General features: G+C 35.8%; 1 protein-coding gene across 4 annotated transcripts in view; it reads right to left on the bottom strand.

Moving 5' to 3' along the window:
* Nucleotides 1-22222, bottom strand: part of PPP2R3A (protein phosphatase 2 regulatory subunit B''alpha) — a 210679-nt gene that overhangs the window by 5626 nt on the left and 182831 nt on the right. For all 4 annotated transcript variants that reach the window (XM_045036403.1, XM_023260541.2, XM_045036402.1 and 1 more), the window contains one exon: nt 20205-20311. In XM_045036403.1, the coding sequence (XP_044892338.1) occupies nt 20205-20311 (107 nt within the window). The remainder of the gene's footprint in view (nt 1-20204; nt 20312-22222) is intronic.

Genomic DNA, 22222 nt, shown 5'->3' on the forward strand with positions numbered 1-22222 from the left:
GTAGGGTGTAGTATTAGTTTCAGGTGTTCAATATAGTGATTAAATACTTCATACAATGCCGGGTGCTCATCACAAGCACCCTCTTTAATCCCCATGACCATCTCTTATTTAGATGTTTGCAATGGCTTCCTTATTAGTCTCCCTGCTTCTATTCTTGTACCACTAGCAATTTGAAGATTACTATCTTCAAAAACTGGAAATGGGATTATATTACTTTCTTAATTCTTTTTCAATAGCTTCCCGAGGCCCTGCATGATCTGGCTCCTGTGTATCTTTCCAGCTGTATTTCCCTATTGGTCATTATATTCCAGTCATACTGGCCTTTTAAAATGTCCTCAACAGACTGTTTCCTGACTCAGAGCCACTGAATATATTTTTCCCTCTCCCTAGAACATTTTTGCTCCCTGCTTTTTTCAGAGCGATTTCCTTCTTAACCTGTAGGTTCTCATCATCTCAGGAATTTTTCTCAGCACCCTAAATAGTAAGTCTCTTTCCATTATTGGCTCACTCTGTTTCCTTCACAATTACATAATTAAATGTCTGTCTTCTCCACTTGATTTTAAAATATCCATTTGCCAACTCACTAATTTCTTTGGGCTATAGAATAGTGCCTGGCACTAGATGCTCAAAATGATTAATAAAAAATGATGTCCTAAGTAAGGCTCTTGTGAAATGATACATTGAGTTGTCACGGAAGGCTGAAGTCAGTAAAATGGTGAGAGTGCAAAAGTCATCTCGAAGTCACTTAAGTTAGAACTGTGAGAGTCTAAACTTTATCCTGTTCTCTAGAAAAATTCCTGAGAGCGAGCTGATTCCTTCTAAATGACCACTTCCAGGTTTACTTGTAGGTAACTGGGATTCCTCTGGGCACAAATGAAGATTTTATGAAATATTCTCTGTTAACTGGCTATTTTTGAATGAGTAGCAGGGTCAGAGGATTGAAGCAGAACTCCTTGGGTTCACAAATAGTTCATTAGAAAGCCTACGTATCAAACTGAGAAGAAATTTAACCTAGTATTAACAGTGTTGTTAGTATAAGGAAAAATAATGGTCATATATTTTTCCTAGCAATATGTTGCCTTTAAAAACCTGTTCCCCTAAGTTTTTCCCTCTCAGATGAGCAATTTCTGGACAAAAGTATTAAGGCTGGTTCTGCTGATTCCTGGAATTAGTAGAAATAATGATTGGCACATATATGGTCAGAAAAAGGATTTGTGCGGTTTCAGGGTTTATTTGGGAATTGTGGTCTGATTCTATTTTTGGGATTCTATTTTCAGGGGTAAAGGGCAAGAATATCTGATTCAGGGTTTGAGGAAATTTAAGACACATGTTGGCTATAAGCATAGAATAAAATGTTAAGTAGTTCTTTAATTTGGAGTCTCTAATGCTTTAGAAATAGGAGTGGATCAATCTTACCTTTACACCTTTAAATCCTAAAGCACTTACGTAAAATGGATTAACTGAAATACTTGGGAAGTTGGACATCTGGATCAATGAATTTCCCTATTGACCCATTCAGTAACTAGAAATTTTGTTCCAACTCTTGCTAAAGTTTCTTAATATGTACTACTACCCACTCTTCTTGCCTCAGAAGTTGATCGCACTTCCTTTTTGGTCTCTTGCAGTTCCCTAGGGTCGTAAGCCATCTGTTGTTTATTCTTACTTATTTCGTGTGTAGATAGCATAAAAATTTGGGTTTAAATATATTCTAATTATGAACTTGAAGGGAGAAATAGGGTTCATTCATTTTTATTACTAACCACAGTGCCTGGCATTGAGTAAGTGCCAGTGAATATCTATTGAAATAAAATTGGGCTTTGATTTGTTCAATGCAGAAAAAAATTAAAACTATATTATTAAATTCAGGTCTATATAAAGGTGCTGTTTAATGAGCACTATAAAACGTAACTTAGAACTATTCTTTTAAGGCTGTAACTCATGCTTTAGAATATTAATTCCTGTCATTCCTTTTTCTCTTCTCATGCCTCAATATACATACATGTCACCTCCCCTTCCCCCTCCTGCCCCATTATGCCTGCTCCTCTTAAATTTTCCCACTTTGCTGAGGACAGTCAGGCTCCACACAACTCCTTACTCCACACTTGACTCTTATTAGCTGCAGTCCTGGAAGATGATCTGGTGGGTTTGGGACTGGCCTTTTTTGCCTACAGCAACTTCTTTTCCAAAGCTGGTGGAAGTAACAACTCTTTAAAGGAATAATTCATATATTTATATTTAATATAAGGGGAAAAGCTACTTTTAAAAATATTCAGTAGTGCACAGTTCTGAATTCTCTAAATGTCCAATAATAGGGAAATGGATGTGAGTTACTGCTTGAGAACACTTCTGAATCATTAAGTCATATTTTTGAACACCCTAGTAGAATTAAGCATCAAAAAGAAGTATACTAAAGTGTAAATAATGGTTATCTCTGGATGATTGAACCAAGGGTGATTTAAATCTCTTTATATTTTACAATTTTTGTGCAGCAAGCTTATATTTCTCTACTAATCAATAAAAACACAAAACAGGTCTCAGTTTCCTAATATAACAACACGGAGGACCCTTTTGCCTGCTTTACATAATTGTTTTATTGCTGAAGTTTTTTCTGCAATTTCTTTACTGCAGAAATCATAAAAATGTTAATTATAAAGAAATTTGGCATCCTAACCTATTATCTTCATATAGGTGGCATATACAGTTGAACTGGTTTATGTAACTGGTACCCTATCTGGTTTCCTCTATTATGACCATTCATTACCTTGGATTTATACAAATGGTGTTGTATGCTGTGATCACGTTGTGTGTTAGAAGTGATAATTCACAATTTTTGCAGCTTCTGTGTTTGCAGTCTTTCACCTCATTGAAATCTGGAGTCATTACTAGGTTATTCTTGAAAGCATCACCTAAGTACCAGCCTTGAATCAGGTGGTACAGGTTCCTGGCACAAAGGCTACTTATGGTGTTTGTTAGATGATAAAGTAGATGGAGAATTTCAAGTTGTACTTAGAGGGTCAAAATGTCTGGACTCCTGCAGTTATCCTTATAGTGAGGTGAGGGTGGCTGCTGGATGATTGTTGCTTTCTGTGTCACTCAGTAAACATTTCCTAAGGATCTCCTACGTCCCTAACATTTTACTAGGTGCTGTTATTAACAGATGAATGAAACAATGTTCTTTGCCCTGGAGGAGCCCAGGTTCTAGTGGGAAACAACTCCATTTTTTCCAGCATTTATATGCCATTGTTGGATACATTATATGCATTATCTCCAATCCTCAGTATAATCCCATTGTTTATGTAACAGATATTTACTGTGTGCCAACTGTGTGCCCTGGGAATGACAGGAATAAGGTGGGTAGTGGAATGGTGATGTTATAGCTGATTAAATTTTAGTTCAGAGAGGTTATGTAATGTGGCCAAGATCACAGAGGTGGTAGTAATAATATCCATTGTTTATTATTGATTACATAGGTACTATCCCTAAGTGCAAAGTATAAAGATATTTACACATGGTCTTACTTATTTAATCCTTCAATTTAAACAGCTCAGGTGGCAGGTGGTATCCTCGTTGTATAGATGATGCTGAGGCTTGGATGCCTGGGATTACACAGCTAGTAAGTGCTAGAGCAAGGGTTTGAAATTATTAGGTTTGTCTAACTCCAAATTCCATGCCCTTAACCATGATGTTATATCTCCTCTCTTCCCATACAGGGAGTATTAACAGTAGTAATAGCTACTATTTATCAGGTATCTACTATGTGCCAGGTGTTTAGATATATTATCTTAGATTCTCACAACCACTTTGTAAGGTAGTTGCTGGTGTCTTTGGAAACTGAGCCTCAGGAGTCAGATAACCTGCCCAGCTGGTGAGTGGTAGGTAGAACCAGATCTATCTGGCTCCTTCCTAGGCCTCTGCTCTTTGCATAGTACTGCCATTCTTCCTCCTTTTCTAATATTTGAGTCTGGTAATTTTTGTTTACAGACTCACCCTGATGTATTTGTAATTCCTCTTGAGGGCTTCATCTCAAGGTGGTGTAACCTTGGGATTCTGAGTCTGGCCTTACTTTTGAAAACCACAGCAGTCAGCTATTAACAACTGTAAACCGGTCTATTCCTCTGACATTCCAGTTCTCACTCTACAGGGTATGGCTATTGTAAGCCTTCTCTGCCCGCAGGACCTCATCACCCACGTGTGCTGTATGGAGGCCTTATCTTATCTGCTACAACATGAGGAGTGTCCAGCAGAAGCCTCTCATATACACTGGTCGAATTTCATTACACCTGGTCCCTGCATCTCCTCTTGTGACCCCTCACCTGTACTTCTGTCTGCATCCCTATGCCTCCCCTCTCTTCCCTCCAGACACACTTCTCTGAGCACCACAACTGGAAAAAACTTCTGCTTGAGCCAGTTATTTACTCTCTAGCTGCCATCAGTTTCTCTTTTTAGACTAACAAACTTCTAAGTAGTGATGCCTGCTATCTCTATTTTCTCCTTTTGTGGCAGGTTACAAAACAGTATGTAGTATAAATTACATTTTTTGTAAAATTACCTGTTTGCATTGAAATGTCTAGAAGGGAGGACAGGCTATGCTATCTCTGGATGGTGGGTTTTATTTTATCACTAAAAAAAAATTTTTTTTTAATGTCTTACTTATTTTTGAGAGAGAGCATGAACAGGGGAGGGACCAAGAGAAAGGGGGACAGAAGATCTGAAGTGGGCTTGGTGCTGAGAACAGCAAGCCCAATGGGCTCAAACTCATGAACCGTGAGGTGATGACTTATGCCAAAGTCGGACCCGCAACCAACTGAGCCACCCAGGCATCCCTGGATGGTGGATTTTAGATGAAGTTTTTTTGTTTATCTGTATTTTCTACCTCTTCTGCTGTGTATACATATCACCTATGTATCACATATTTAAACATATTACCTATGTAAACAGATAACACTTCTTTTTCCTATTTATTCAAGTAATGTATGTTTGTTAAAAGAACTTATAAATTATAGACCAGTATAAAAAAAATACTTGCAATCCCACAGCCCAGAGTTAATATTTTGTAGCCTTATCTTTTAGATTGTATATATAGATGTACAGATTTGTAATAATGAAATTATAATTTTCTAACCCCCCCATGTTAGTTTTTGTGTAAGCACAGAATTTAAATGTTTGCATAATATGACACATAGACACCATGATTTATTGAACTACTCTATTATTGTACATTTGTGTTAGTTTGATTTTTAAATTTTAGAATGACCAGTGGCCAATGCCAGTTGTTTGGATAGAACAATTCTATCCAAATTTCTGATTATTTACAATAGATACCCCAAACTGGAATCCTGAGTGAAAGGGTATAAATTTAGGCTGTTGCTACATATTGTCAAATTACTTTACAGGGAGGTTGGGCCAATTTTTCTACCAACAATATCTGAAAGTGCTTATCTTACTGGACATTGAGCCTAGAGTTAGGTGTTACTGTAGGTGTGCTTCTTCTATGAGAAGCACTCTGAGAACCACAACTGGAAAAAATACTTCTATGAGAAGCAGTTAAAATACTTTAATTGCATCTGTTTGTTTTCCCTGCTTAGGCAGAATCCTGTCTGTTCTCCAATATCCGATAATGCTTAGTATATAGTAGGACAGCAATCATTTACTGAATTAATATTATCCTTTAACAAATTATCTTTTAAAAGATTGTTGCCAATAAGCCAAAAACTTTTTGACTTGTGCTTTTTAAATATTTTACTGAAATATAACGTACATGGCATATGTAATTCACTGATCTTAAATGTTCAGTGTTTTAGTAAATATCTACAATTGTGCAAACAATACCACAATCTAATTTTCATTCTTCCATCTGCCTCTCTTCTCCTTTGTGCCTGTTGGATTCACTCTCCACTCTCATTCCTGGAACTAGGCAACCACTGATCTGCTTTCTGGCTATATAATTTTGACTTTTCTAGAAATTTCATATAAATGGAATCATATAATATGTAGTCTTTAGTGTTTGGCTTCTTTCACACAGTGTTATTTTTGAGAGACTCAACCATGTTACTGCATGTATTAGTTCTTCTATTTATTGACATATAAATGACATACAATGGGTTACTTATATTTATAAATTTTGACTTTGTGTATATACCTGTAAAAGCATTACAACATTCAAGATCACAAAACTATCCATTCCCTTGCCTCCCAACCAAAGTTCATGCCCCTATATAATCACTGCTTCTCTCCCCCAAGTTAACCACTAGTTTGTTGTCATGATAGATTAATTTGCATTTTCTAGAATTTTAAATAAATGGAATCAAATGGATTATACTTTTTTGTCTAGCTTCTTTCACTTAGCTTATTTTGAGATCCACTCATACTGTGTTTATCAATGGTTCATTCCTTTTTTTTTTTTTTTTTTTTTTTGCTAAGTAGCATTCCATTTTATGGATATATTTTATCAGTTTACCAGTTTGATGGATATTTGGATTATTTCCAGTTTTGGGCAACTATGAATAATGCTGCTATAAACATTCACGGACAAGTCTTTGGGTAAACATTTTTCTTGGGTAGATTCCTAGGAGTGCAACTGCTGATTCATATGATAAGTGTATGTTTAACTTGTTAAGAAATTGCCAAAATTTTCTAAAGAGAATATATAATTTTACATCACCATCAGTTCAATGTATGAAGTTCCAGCTTCTCCACATTGTTGCCAACTAGTGATTTTAGCTGGTGTATCTACACTGTGGTATATCTCACTGTGGTTTTAATTTGTATTTTTCTAATGTCTAACAATGTGGAGCATCTTTTCATATAGCTATTTGCTGTTTGTATCTCTAATTGTATTTATTCAATCTTTTGTCTGTTTAAAAATTAGGTTATTAGTCTTTTTATTACTGAGCTGTAAGAAATCTTTTTATATATTTTGGATATGAATCCTTCCTTTATCAGGATGTTTTGGGAATATTTTCTCCCAATTTTTTCCTTTTCTTAATGGTGCCTTTGGAAGAGCAATAGTTTCTAATTTTAAAGGAAGTCCATTTAATCTAAAAGTAATTTTTTATTGCTCTTTGCCTGATCCAAGCTCACAATGATTTTCTCCTCTGTTTTATTCTAGAAGTGTTAAGAGTTTCTGCTCTCACATTTAGGTCTTTTATCCATGTGTATTTTTGCATATGCTGTGAGGTATGGATTTTGGTTCTTTTTTTTATGGATATCAAGTTATTTCAACATCATTTTTGGAAAGACTATTCTTTCTCCACTTATTAAAAATTTGCCATCCATAATAGGGTCTATTTCTAGAGTGTTTAATTGATCTATGTATATACATGCTAATATGCTAAGGTGTCTCAATTGTTTGCTTTATAGTAAATTTTGAAATCAGGCAGACTAAGTCCTTCAATTTTGTTCTTTTATTATTTTTATTTTTAAAAATATATTTATTTTGAGAGAGAGAAAGAGTGTGAGCAGGAGAGGAGGGGCAGAGAGAGAATCCCAAGCAGGCCCTACACTCAGGATGGAGCCCAACGCAGGGCTTGATCATGAGATCGTGACTGGAGACGAAATCAAGAGTTGGATGTTTGAGCCACCCAGGTGCCTCAAGTTGGTTCCTTTAAAAAAGAGTTTGGCTGTTTTAGGTACTTTACACTTCTACGTAAAATTTAGGATCAGTTTGCCAATTTCTACAACAAAAGCCTGCAGGGATTTTGATAGGGAATTTTGGTAAATCTGTAAATTTGGGGAGAACCAACATTTTAACAATACTTAACTTCCTAATCCCATTTAGGTCAGCACTGTTTTGCAGTTTTCAGTGTGCCAGTATTATAGTTCTTTGGTTATGTTAATTTTTAAATATTTTGTTCTTTTTGATGTTAATGTGAGTAGAATTATTCTTTTTATTTGGATTTCCCTACTGGATTATTCACTGCTAGTATATGGAAATACGACTAAGTTTTGCATATTGAACTTGTATTCTGAGATCTTGATAACTGCTAATTCATTAGTTCTGATAGCTTTCAGGTAGACTTCTTAGTATTTACTGTTGTCAGGTTACATAATCTATGAATAGTTTTACTTTTTCCTTTTCAATCTGAACACGTTCAGTGTCTTTTTCTTGTCTTACTGCAGAAGATAGGAGGACCTAAGTTACAGTGCTGAGTAGAAATTATGAATAGAAACATCCCTGCTTTGTTTTTGATCTTAGGGGGGGGAAGGCATTCAGTTTTTTACCGTATGATTTAACTGTAGATTCCTTTTATCCTGTTAAGGATCCTTCTATCCTTACTTCTATCTTTACTTCTATCCTTACTTCTACCCTTCTATCCTTACTTGAGTGAGAATTATTGTGACTGGATATTTGACTTGTCAAATGCTTTTTTGTGTGTCTATGGAGATTGCTTTTGTCATTTATTTATTAAAAAAATTTTTTTTAATGTTTATTTTTGAGAGAAGAGAGAGAGAGAGAGAGAGTGAGCATGAACAGGGGAGGGGCAGAGAGAGAGGGAGACAGAATCTGAAGCAGGCTCTAGGCTCCAAGCTGTCAGCGCGGAGCCTGACTTGAGGCTCAGACTAACAAATGGTGAGATCATGACCTGAGCCGAAGTCGGATGCTTAACTGACTGAGCCACCCAGGCATCCTTATCATTTATTAATATGGTATATTAAATCAATAGACTTTTGGGTGTTAAGCCAGCCTTCTGCTCCTGGGATGAACCCCACTTAAAGTATATAATCTTTTTTATATATTGCTGGATTTGATGTGCTAATTTTTTTAAAAATAATTTTTGTATTGAAGCTCTTAAGGGATATTGGTTTGTAATTTTCATTTCTTGTAGTATCTTTGGCTTTGGTATCGGGTAGTACTGGCTTTATAAAGCAGGTTTGGAAGTGTTCCCCTCTACTGTTATTTTCTGAAAGTATTTGTGAAACACTGATATTTTTTTCTCCTTAACTATTTGACAGAATTTAACAGTGAAACCATCTGGACCTGGACCTTTGGTGAAGACCTTTAATAACTAGTTCATTATCTTTAGTTGATATATATTCTATTCGGATTTTCCATTTCTTCTTAAATCAGTCTTGGTAATTTGACTTTTTCTAGGATTTTGTTCCATTTCATCTAAGGTGTGAAATTTATTGGGATGAAGTTGTTCATGATATTTCTTTGTAATTATTTTAAGTTCTGTAGTGTCTGTAGTGATGCCTCCTCTATTCCTAATTTTGTTAATGTATGCCTTTTTTTCCCCCCTTAATCCAGCTAAAGATTTATCTTAAAATCTTTACAAAGAACCAACTTTAGGTTTCATGAACTCTTTCATATTGTTTTCCTATTTTCTATTTCATGGATTTCTACTCTGGTCTTTTATTATTTCCTTCTTTCTATTTATTTAAGCTCTGGTTTGGTTTTTTTCTAGTTTCTTAAGGTGGAAACTTGTATTATTGATGTCAGACTTGAGGCATACATATTCCTCTAAGCATTGCTTCGACTGCACCTCATATGTTTTCATATGTTCTTTTATTTTCATTCATTTCACAGTAATTTTCAGATTCCCTTTGGTTTCTTCTTTGACCCATGTGTCCTTAAAAGTGTTATTTAATTTCCAAATATTTTGGGATTCCCCGATTCCTGTTATTGATTTCTACTTTAATTCTATTATGGTCAGACAACATAATTTATGTAACTGTAATCCATTTGGATTTATTGGATCTTATTTTACTCACTTATCATATGGTATGTCCTGGAGAAGTTTCATGTGCACTTGAAAAAAATGCCCATTTTGCTATTGTTTTGTGGAGGGTTCTCTATATATTGATTAAAGTACATTGTGTTGTTCAATTCTTCTGTAGCCTTACTGTCTATCTAGTTCTGTCAGTTACTGAAAGAGAAGTTGTTGAAATCTCCAACTATACTGACTTGTCTGGCAATTTTTGTTTCATATATTTTGGGGATTCTGTTCAATATTTAAATACATTTAAAATTATTATAATTTGGCTACTGTATTTTAACTGTTGGTGAAGTGGGAATTTTCCTGTTTCTTTCCTGGGTGAAATTTCTGTCTTCTGACTGTTTTAGAAGTGGTCAATATTCATGTTCTTACTGTTGATTTTGAAAAATGTGATTTTTAAAATAATTTTTAATGTTCATTTATTTTTGAGAGAGAGAGTGTGAATGGGGGAAGGGCAGAGACAGAGAGGGAGATACAGAATCCAAAGTAGGCTCCAGGCTCTGAGCTGTCAGCAAAGACCCCGACATGGGACTTGAACCCACAAACTGTGAGATCCTGACCTGAGCCGAAGTAGAACCCTTAACCGGCTGAGCCACCCAGGCACCCCTTGAAGAATCTGATTTATAAAAGAATACTATTGATCATATGATGCAGTCCAATTTGTTTGTCTTTTGGTTGTGATACAGAATTTGTCACTTCCTAAATGTCACATCTAGAAAGTATTTCCTTATAAATTTCTCCCATTACTTTTAAGCTCTGAAAGTCTATTTACCTAACACGCAGACATTAGTTTCATATGCACTTTTTTTCACCCACCACAGAGAGCAACATTTTACTGACTAGTCTTTTCATGACACATTTAAGACACTGTCTTTATCATACACACACGCCCTGTAGTCCACCACACCTTTCTTTCCTAAACTCATTACTATTCTTGTATATTTATTGTTCTATTTAGAATTAGCTTATCAAGTTCCACAACATATTTTGGGGAATATATCAAATTAACGAATTAATTGTAACATGGTGAATTGTCTTACACCTTTTGGTAAAATTTTATATTTTCTTCATATATATTTTCCAAGTCACTTTTCTTCTTGATACTAGTGAATGGGATTTTTCCCTATTGTATTTTTAACTGGTTATTTCTGGGGTGTGGGATTAACCATCTTTATCATTAACAAGGTACTCATCTCCAGTTTGCTTAGTTTTAAGATTTTTTTCCAAACCAGAAAATGTATTAAATTTTATCATATGCCTTCAGAGAATCAGTTTATATTTTGTTTTCTTTAATTTGTTAATGACAGATTTTACAAAGTTGAACCACTGTAGCAGTCTTGGCATAAACCCCACTTATGATGTATTCTTTTATATACTGGTGGATTTGACAACTTATTTAATCTTGTGTGGTTCAGTTTTCACATATGTAAATGGGATATCAGCATCTACAAAAAAAGGGTTTGTGAGCACCCAATGAATTACAATATTTAGACTAGTGCTTGGTACATAGTGTGCTGTGTGTGTGTGTGTGTGTGTGTGTGTGCGTGTTTATAAATTAATAGATTTTTGTTTGAATAAAATTATTTAACTTCTTCTATGTACTTAGGTCTACACTGTCATCCTTTCTCATGCATTTTGAGAGTAAAACCTAATCAATTTATTTTAGTCCACAGGTTACAAATTTCCCCTTGTCCAAATCCCATGTTTTAATAAATACATAATGCATAGTTCTAAAAAGACTAGAATTTGAATTTTGACTTCCACTTTAACAGTTATTTTGAAATATATTTAGAGTATTTTTCAACTTTATTTTTAACTTTCTAGTATGTGTATTTTAACTTTTTGTTGTTAATTTCAGGTTACATTTTAAGTTGTTGCAATTTCCTTCATGCCTTAATAAATAGGCACTTTTGTGATGGCTCCATGTGTATTTCTTGGGTACCAGGTATACTGTTGAGTACCTCTTTGAAAACTTTCTAATTTCTATATTCTTTTATTCTCTTTCTTTCTTTCTTTCTTTCTTTCTTTCTTTCTTGTCCATTTGATTTGTTGGTTTTTACAAGACTGCGATGTCAATTTTTCCTTGTATTTCTATCAGATATATTTTATGTTGCATAAAGTTCATGAATTTGTTTTCATGGCCAACTGTTGAAATACGGGGAAGTCTCTTTTAAAGCTTTGAATTCTACTTGTCTCATTAATGTTACCATACCTGGTTTATTCTTGTTACTATTCATTTGACTTTTAACTCTGTGTTAGGGATGGATCTAAAGAATAGTATACAGTTTGATTTTTAATTCAGTGTGAATTTTGTTATTGACACTATATTTGGACTTATTCTGGCCATTTATTTTGTACTGTCTATATCTTTTTGTCTCTTCTTTCTTACTATGGTGGACATCCATTGTTCCTTTATTGGAATAGTATTCTCCTTTTTTATGGCCTTTTTTTTTTAATTTTTAAATGTTTTTATTAATTTTTGAGAGACAGATACAGCACGAGTGGGGGAGGGGCAGAGAGAGGGAGAGACAAAATCTGAAGCAGGCTCCAGGCTCCAAGCTCCAAGCTGTCAGCACAGAGCCTAACTCGGGACTCCAGCTCATGAGCTGTGAGATCATGATCTGATCCAAAGTTGGACGCTTAACCGACCAAGCCACCCAGGTGCCCCTATGGCCATATTTTCTGATATCCCTTTGGAAAACATGGTTTGGATAGACCTGACCCTTGTAGAAGCTTGGTTCTAGGCCTCCTTCAGGAACTGGTTCAGGGATTGGACCTAAACTAAGCCAATTAGAGCCAAAGGAATACAAATCCTAGGCTTTGGATGGAACTTAGGGGAAAGGGATTTTGTCATTTATTTGAACTTGAAGCTATTAAGTGATCATCTTGCTGCCACATATGAAAAACTTGCTAAGAGTGAAAAGATGAAAGAAGAATATTATCTAAGAGATGAAAGAGATGAAATCTGAGTCTCTAAAGTTAGTACTACCCCCTGGACTTTTCAGTTCTGTAAGCCAGTATTTCTGGTTTTTGTTTTGTTTTGTTTTGTTTTGGCTTATGGTTAGGATACTTGCCACCAAAACAATGCTGATAACACGCTTGTCTTCTAGTAGATTTGAGTTTAGTAGATTGAGTTTTCTTTACCCAATTTTTCTCAGCTTAATAATCTATTGTCTTTTTCTAAAAAAATGATTAGAGTTTTCCATTTTGTTTTTATTCTTGGTGGTTGACCTTAAATTTTTAATACACATATTTTAACTCTCTAGTCATTGTTAGAGAAATATAAATTCATCAGCGTTAATACTCTCTAATAAAGATTCATAGTGTATTTCCACGACCTCTTTTTACTCTTAATAGTATGTGATCAATATTTTTTAGTTCTAAGAATAGATTTTACTAATTTTGTTGCTCATGCTTGTTTCTTGCATCCCACTGTTTCCTCGAGGATCTGTTTACCTTCTTGCTGAAGAGTATCCCTTAATACTTCTTTCAGAGATAGTCTGTGGTTGGTAACTTTTTGCATCTTTGGGTGTCTGAAAATGTATTTATTGGGCCCTCATATTTAAATAGGAGTGGAATTCTAGATTTAAAGTTATTTTCTTTGCAGTAATTGAATGATATTGCTCCATTTCTTTTTGCATTCACTTTGTAGGTAATCTGTTTTTTTTCTGTCTGGTAGATTTTCAGTTCTTTATCTTTTATGTTCTGAAATTTCACTCTAGTACAGGACTGGCAAACTACAGTCTGTGGGCCAAATCTCTCCACTTGTTTTGGTATAGCCCAGTGACCTAAGAATGGTTTTTACCTTTTCAAATTTGAAAAAAAAAAAAATCACAAGAATATTTCATGACATGTGAAAAAATAAAGTTTATATCTCAGGGCATATTAGTAAAATTTCATTGGAAAACAGCCACATTTATTTGCTTACATATTTTCTATGGCTACTGTTATAGCCATATATATGTCAGAGGTAAGTAGTTGTAACAGAACTGTGAAGCCTAAAATATTCACTACCTGGACAGAAAAAATTTGCTGGCCCCTGGGTATATTTTTATTTGTTTAAACAGATTTTCTGGGAATTATCTGGCTGTTATTTCTACTGGTTTCTATAAAGATTTCTTACCGTAGTATCATAATCAATATCCCAAATCAAAAACTTTTCATCTGTGTCCATTCTATTATTCAGCTCAATGACTGTGTTTTTCAATTTAAAAATTTTTCAATTTCCAAGAAACTGGTCAGTCTTGTTTCAAGAGGGCAGTATTCTCTTACCACTCCAAAAATGGTAAATAATACTCAACTTGAGGTCTTGTTCTGACTGCTGTAGTAAATCGCCTTCCAAGAGTGAAAGTTCTTCCATTTGTTGAGTATTTTATTACTTCCAACTGTTTGATATTTGTCCATTTTTCTATGTAGCTGGGAACAGACCACTCCCTCTGTTTGCACTGGCTTCTTATTAGGAGGGGGCAATGAGAGGTTGCTAGTGTTTTCAATGAGAATGAGGGGCTAGATGGACCATGCTGCTGGTGTGGATATTTCAGTGGTTGTGCTTTCTCTGCTCCAAGATCCCACACTCTTGTCTTTCCTTTAGGAATAGGATGAGATATACAAGGTTTGACCTACCTGGACACTGCTGCTTCTCATCTCCTTCTTGTGTGGAGTTTCAGCCAAATTCAGGTATGGATCATCCTTAAGTGCTGCTTCCTTTATTTGTAGCAATTATCTTCTGCATGCTGCTGCATAGACTGCCTCTTCAATTGGATCCCATCTCCTTTTCGTCTTTTAGTCCACTGAAAGTTTCTCCTCTTAAGTGGTGCTCTGTATTTTCAAATGGTGTGAAGAGACTGAAAACTACAGTATGCTTTCAGACTACCTCCTTAAAATGAGAAGCTGGTCTGAATTACAGTTACTCTTTACAGGTCCACTGAAGTTTTGTTTGTAGCCTAATGTATATTTTGTAGATGGTCTATGGACAAAACCTACAAAGGTATTTTACCTATTTTCAGGGTATAGTTTACTATTGCTGCAATAATAGGCTCCAATTTCTCCTTTTATTTTCTTTTTGGAGTTTTTGTTTCAAAAATCTGATGCTGTCAGATGCATAGCTTTTTTGACTATTTTTTTTTCTTCCAAGATTTTATTTAAATTCAAGTTAGTTAACATATAGTGTAGTATTGGCTTCAGGAGAATTTAGTGATTCATCACTTACATATACATCCAGTGCTCATCCCAACAAGTACCCTCCTTAATGCCCAACACCCATTTAATCCATTCCCCCCACCCACCAACCCTCCACGAACTCTCAGTTATCTATAGTTAAGTCTTATGGTTTTCCTCCTTGTTTTCATCTTATATTTCCTTCCCTTCCCCTATGTTCATGTGTTCTGTTCTTACATGCCACATATGAGTGGGATCATAGGATATCTGCCTTTCTCTGACTGGTTTTGCTTCACCTAACACACTCTAGTTCTATCCACGTCGTTGCAGTTGATGGACATCTGGGCTCTTTCCATAATTTGGCTATTGTTGATAGCGCTGCTGTACACATTGGGGTATATGTGCCCCTTCGAATCTGTATTTTTGTATCCTTTGACTAAATACATAGTAGAGCCATTGCTAGGTCGTAGGGTAGTTCTATTTTTGAAGAACCTCCATGTGGTTTTCCAGAGTGGCTGCTCCAAAGCATTCATTCGTTTTTAATGCAACCTTTGTTATTACAAAATTGAATCCTTTTCTTTTAATAAGTGAGTTTATTCCATTTACATTCATTGCCTTAGTTCTGTCATCTTCAGGCTTTGTGGTCTGTGTTTTTCTTTTCTGTATACACATTTTCTGATTGAATTGGAATAGTCTAGCTTTGGTTTTTCAAGTGTTAAATTAGTATTCCTAAACCCTCAATTTGACTTATAGCTTTAAAGGGTATCTACTGAGGTTTTGCCAATGAAATTTACACATACTTTCTTCCTCCTCTCTACCTCCCATTTTCATTTAAATTGTTATTTCTAGGATGTTATACATATATTTCCTCTTCCTCTCTACATCCTAGTTTTAAATTTCTTTTTTCCAGATCTCTATTCTTTCTACATTTGAATGGATTGAATGCTATTTATTTCTTTTCCCCAATGGTTGCTACATTTCCAGGCTCTTTATTTTGGTTTGTTTCTTGGTTTTATGATTGTCTTTTTTATAGAAGAGCTCATGGGTGCTATATTCCCTTCAGTTCTTACATGTTGAAAATACCCACTTGTGTTTTCATGCTTGAATGTCATCTGGGGTTAGTATAAAATTTGAGATTATAGAAATTTTTTCTCTGAAAAAGTTGTATGTGTTGTTTTATGATCTTCTAATATTCATTTTTACCATGGAGGTATCTGAGGCGAGGGTGATTTTATTTTTCCCTTGTCTGAGGACTTGAATTTTTTAAGTGGAAAAGAAACCCAATTAAAGTTTCTTTCTTAAAGTTAAAATCAAGTTAGTTAACATATAGTGTAGTCTTGGCTTGAAGAGTAGAACCCAGGGATTCATCTCTTACATACGATACTCAGTGCTCATCCCAAAAAGTACCCTCCTTAATGCCCATTACCCATTTAACCCATCCCCTCACCCACCTCTCCTCCAGCAACCCTCACTTTGTTCTCTGTATAGAAGAGTCTCTTATGGTTTGCCTCCCTCTGTTTTTCTTATTTTTCCTTCCCTTCCCCTGTGTTTATCTGCTGAGTTCCTCAAATTCCACGAGTGAAATCGTATGGTATCTTTCTCTGACTGACTGATTTCACTCAGCATAATACTCTCTAGTTCCATCCACATAGTTGTAAATGGCAAGATTTCATTTTCATTGCCGAGTAGTATTCCACTGTATGTGTATGTGTGTGTGTGTGTGTGTGTGTGTGTGTGTTTATATGTATATACACACACACACCCCACATCTTCTTTATCCTTTTTCCAGTGGATGGATATTTGGGCTCTTTCCATACTTTGGCTGTTGTTGATAGTGCTGCTATAAACATTGGGGTGCACAGTGCCCTTCAAATCAGCATTTTTGTATCCTTTGGATAAATGCCTGATAGTGCAATTGCTGGGTTGTAGGGTAGTTCTATTTTTAATTTTTTGAGGAATATCCATATTGTTTTCCAGAGTGGCTGCAACAGTTTGCACTCCCACCAACAGTGCAAAAGGGTCCCCCTTTTTCGACATCCTCACCAACATCTGTTGTTCCCCAAGTTGATTGTAGCCATTCTGACAGGTGTGTGGTGGTATCTCATTGCGGTTTTGATTTTTATTTTCCTGATGATTTTTCATGTGTCTGTTAGCCATCTGGATGTCTTCTGCCCATTTCTTCACTGGATTATTTGTTTTATGGATGTTGAGTTTGGTGAATTCTTTATGGATTTTGGATGCTAACCCTTTATCCAATATTTATCTTTGAACTCCGGCAAATTCATGAGATATATTGGGAATCAATCATTATCAGTATTTCCTGGATATGGTATGACTTCTGACCTTTTGGATTTCAGGAAATTTAAAAAAAAAAAAAGCTTTTCTATTATCATTGAATTTTTTGTGTTCCATTTGCTTTGTTGTCTAATACATACTAAGATCCCTGTTGTTTTCCTTATGTATACCTAATTTTCTTTCTTACACTTTACTATTCCTTCTTGATCTTTTTTAAATGTTTGCTTATTTTGAGAGAGAGAGAGAGAGTGCCCACATGCATGTATGAATGGGGGAAGGGCAGAGAGAAAAGGAGAGAGAGAATCTTAAGAAGGCTCAGCATTGTAAGTGCAGAGCCTGACATGGGGCTCGATCTCATGAACTGTGAAATCATGACCTGAGCCAAAATCAAGACTTGGATGCTTTGCCAACAGAGCCACCTAGGCTCCCCCTTACTTGATCTTTTAAAGCCTTCCTCCTCCACATTTTAATTTTTTCTTTATAATAGTCAAGAAATATACGTCCACAAAATGACTTGTAATGTTTACATGGAATTATACTATGTATATGCAGGATAATTTTATTAATCTTCCTATCAGACCTTCCAATTTTTCACTATTACAAACAACCACAGATGCTCTTAACAGTAGTGATGCTGCTTCATAAGTAACCTTACTCTAATTCCTACTAAGGAAGCTCAGTGCCAAAAAAATTTTAGATTATGCTTATGAATACACTTGCCTATCTTCCCTTCTTATTCAGTCAGGCTTAAAATAATGATGAATGATTTTTCTGGGTTTCTGGGTCCATGACATAAAAATAAGACCCCAGTTTTGTGAGTAAGCATATTAAGGACATCTCAAGATTAAAGAAAGTGGTTTGGTGATGGCTTCTTCAGTACTCTCAAAAAAGATATTGAAGACTTAATGGTAAGGGTGTGAAATGTAGAATCTCTGTTGGCATTTGTACTGAGCTGGATATTTGATGTTTATCCTTCTATATCTACTCTCCCCTTAGCTAGGTGGATAAGGAGGCTGATCCAAACAGACTACATCAGTTCTCTTATCTTCTTGTTTCTGGTTGGAAACCAATGAGAAGTGCCAGCAGGATACTAAGGGATATGAGCAAAGTGAAACTGGGTATTTATTCTAGCAGCTCTCACCTAGATTGTCATAGTTTGACTAAATTCCATTACTGAAGGTCACAACTCCTGTCAGCTCTCTCCATATACTTACTCTCTTTGGGTTCTGATGATGGTTTTATCTCCTTGTCCTTTTAGACCTAAGGATGGAAGTGGCTCCCCACTGTTGCTAGTTCTGGGTGTCTGCATTATTTCTTGTTGGTTTCTCTGAAACCCTCCTCTGTTTGCTATACTTATAGAAATTTGTCTTACATATGTATAAAATTACATGTATGTAAGATTATTCATTAGAACATTTTATTTGTCATAGTGGCATAACTGTACAGTAGAATATTGTGCAGCTGTAGAAAAACTTAGAACATTCATCAGATACATGCATGAAATAATCTCCCATTTGTTGGGCTTTTAAAAATTTTTTCATGTACTCAAGGCCCCCAAAATATTTGTGAAGCCTTATTTATACCTCAGTAATTGTAAAATACAAGTGTTTTTGGTACACCATGTTGTCTTCCCAATCTTTTGTTATTGTTTTTGTCTTTATTTAGGTTTGATACACAAAAATTATATGCATTTAACAATTACACCTTGATCAGTGTGGACAGACGCATACATCTGTGATACCACAATCAAGGTACTCCAAAAATCTGTTCACCTCCAAAAATTTCATGGTATTTTTTTGTGTGTGTTTTGTAAGAAGACATGAGATTTGTTCTCTTAACATTTTAAAATGCAGAATACCCACATTTTTAACTATGGGCACTAAGTTGTATAGCAGATCTCTAGAACTTACTCATCTTCTATAACAGAAACTTTACATAAGTGTGGAAAAAGCAAAGTACCAAACAATGAATATAATATGCTACCATATGTGTACAGAAAAAAGAAAGAATGTATATGTGCTTTTTTATATATACACACATATATGAATATATGTATGTGTATATATATATCTATAGGAAATAAAATGGAGGGTGTCTTTGGAAGGACATGTAATAAGAAAATGTGGGAGAACCTAGGTGGCTCAGTCGGTTTGAGTGTCTGACTTCGGCTCAGATCATGGTCTCATGGTTCGTGAATTTGAGCCCCATATCGGGCTTGGTGCTGTCAGTGCAGAGCCTGCTTCTGATCCTCTGTCCCCCTCTCTCTGCTCCTCCCCTGCTTGCACCCTCCCCCAAATAAATAAATATTAAAAAGAAAAAAAAAGGTCACAATGATTGCTTCTAGGGAGGAAAACTGGGCAGTAGGAAACTATCCTTGTTTCTTTGAATATTAAAATATATGAATATATTACCTGTTCAAAAAATATTACATTAATAAGCATTAAGAGCCTTAGAGGAACTACAAAAGAAATCACTAGAAGATGGTGGAAAGAGCCAACAAATTATAAAGTTGCTGAAATGATCTAAGCAATGAAAGTCTTGAATAGTTTCTTACCATGATCCCTTTATGGAATTATATATACCCTATTACAAATTTGTTGTAGAAGTAAATTCTTGTTCAGTGTTGAATACAAAAAAACATGTATGGTAAAGATTTGTTTTAAACATGGTCACCTTGATTATTTAAAAGAGCTTCAGTTCTTTTAGTCTCATCCTGTATTTATAGCATTTTAGTAAATGCTAAATGTTTTTACAGCATGTGATATCACTAACAAAGTAGAATGACTGCATGATGATCTTAGCTTCCAGTGAAAAGTACAACTCCATTAAAGGAAATGGGACATGAGAAGAGTTTTAGGAAATTAGTGAAGAAGGGAAGATTGCTGGAAAAATATTCTTTCAACTAAAGTTGGTTATAATCAGGATATCCAAAAATAAGAAAGGATTACTAGTTTGATTTTTTAAAGATGGTTTTACCATTCCTGATATGATTACCCCTGTTAAAAAAGTTCTATAAGACCCAGGGACCTCACTCACCCTTCCTGGAACTGTGCTTGGGCAGATTCCTCTGCAACAAGAGTCTCATACTCCTCAGCTGCAAACCTGTCCCAGTCAGAGGGCTCAGGCCCCTCATTCTCAACATCCTGATTGCAAAGAGGAAAGGAAACAAAAATAATCAAAGACAAAGAATTGGAGATTGGTTTTCTTCAGTGAACATTTGTGATGACCTGCCTGAAAATATTTCATTTTAACATGTTAAGAGAGGTGCTAAAGTAACACTCTTAAAGTGATTTGTATGCCTCCAATCATAAAATTATAGTGAACTCCTCAGCAGTGAATTCTTTAGGTCTAGATTCTTTAGCCTTATAATCAGAGACCTTTGTCTGGGCTCTTCTCCCTGGCACTTTGCACACCAGCTATCTGGAGTGACTTGTGGTTTACATATGCCCACCTGAAACAGACCATCGCTTCCTCCCCTCCCTGGCATATTTTTATTGCTTCTGTAAAAGCCAGCTCAGATACCATGTCATCTGTGCTATTTTCCTAGAAAGAGCCCTTCTCCCCCAAATAATTTCCTTTGCTATACTGTACATGCTCGATTGCTACTTTTTGCTCTTCTTTTTATCTCTATATGACCATATGTCTCTTCAACACAGTCACTGGAATTTACTGAGCACTTTTTGACTAAAAATGTTCTCTGCAGATCAGAATAAATCTTGATATACTGCCATCTCTTACAAATTTTATAAAGGGGGAAAAGGCTATATACATTTTCTTTTCCTTCTCCAATCTGGGCAGTATCTTGGATTATATATTCCAGGTAAAATGCTTTTCCATGATTAAAATGAGTTATTAGCACTGCCCTCAGATGTAAGGTTAGTCATGCCCAGAAGAATGTAAATACCTAAATACTGACCATACAATATGATTATGATACTTAACTCATTTTAAGAACCCCTACTCCATCCTTTTGACATCTTTGAAACTTACATCTTAGATTTATAATTGGCAATTTTTTTAATGTTTGTTTATTTTTGAGAGATAGCACGGGTGGGGGAGGGGCAGAGAGAGAGGGGGACACAGAATTCGAAGCAGGTTCCAGGCTCTGAGCTGTCAGCACAGAGCCCGACGTGGGGCTCAAACTCACGAACCACAAGATATGACCTGAGCTGAAGGTGGACACTTAACCAACTGAGCCACCCAGGTGCCTGGGAAAAAAAAATTTTTTTAAAGCTAGTGATAATGTGCCTTGATATGCCCCAAGATCAGGCGTAGAATATTTGTTTTTAGAAGGTGATCTTTGGGGGTGTCTGGGTGGCTCAGTCAGTTGAGTGTCCAATTCTTGATTTCAGCTCAGATCATGATCCCAGGGTCATGGGATTGACCTTTGCATTGGCTCTGCACTGAGTGTGGAGCCTGCTTGAAATCCTGTCTCCCTCTGCCCCCCTCCCCTGCTTGCGCTCTCTAAAATTAAAAAAAGAAATAAAAATAAAAAATAACGTATGTGGTGCCTGGGTGGCTCAGTTGGTTAAATGTCTAAATGTTGGTGTTGGCTCAGGTCATGATCACACAGTTTTGTGGGTTCAAGCCCTGCATCGGCTCTGCACTGACAGCGTGGGGCCTGCTTGGGATTCTCTTACTCTCTGCCCCTACCCCACTTGTGACTGTTTCTGTCTCTCCCAAAAACAAATAAATAAACTTAAAAAATAATAAGGTGATCTTTGTATTCTTACTACTATTTAGGTCAACATGTAGAAGAAAAAGACTGAAAGTTTCTGGTAGTTTCTGGTATTCCTGTAGGACTCAACTCAAACAGTCCTTTTCTACTAACAGAATTAAAAAAAACTTTTTTTAAAGTTTTGAGGGAGAGAGAACACAAGCAAGGAAGGGGGCAGGGGTGGGGGAGAGAGAATCCTAAGTGGGCTCTGCACTGTCAGTGCAAATGTGGGGCTCCACACAGGGCTTGAACTCAAGGACCATGAGATCATGACCTGGGTCAAAACCAAGAGCTGGATGCTTAACCAACTCGACTGAGCCATTAGGCACCCCCACAT

Source organism: Felis catus, chromosome C2 (genome assembly GCF_018350175.1).
Source record: "Felis catus isolate Fca126 chromosome C2, F.catus_Fca126_mat1.0, whole genome shotgun sequence".
NCBI classification, from domain to species: domain Eukaryota; kingdom Metazoa; phylum Chordata; class Mammalia; order Carnivora; family Felidae; genus Felis; species Felis catus.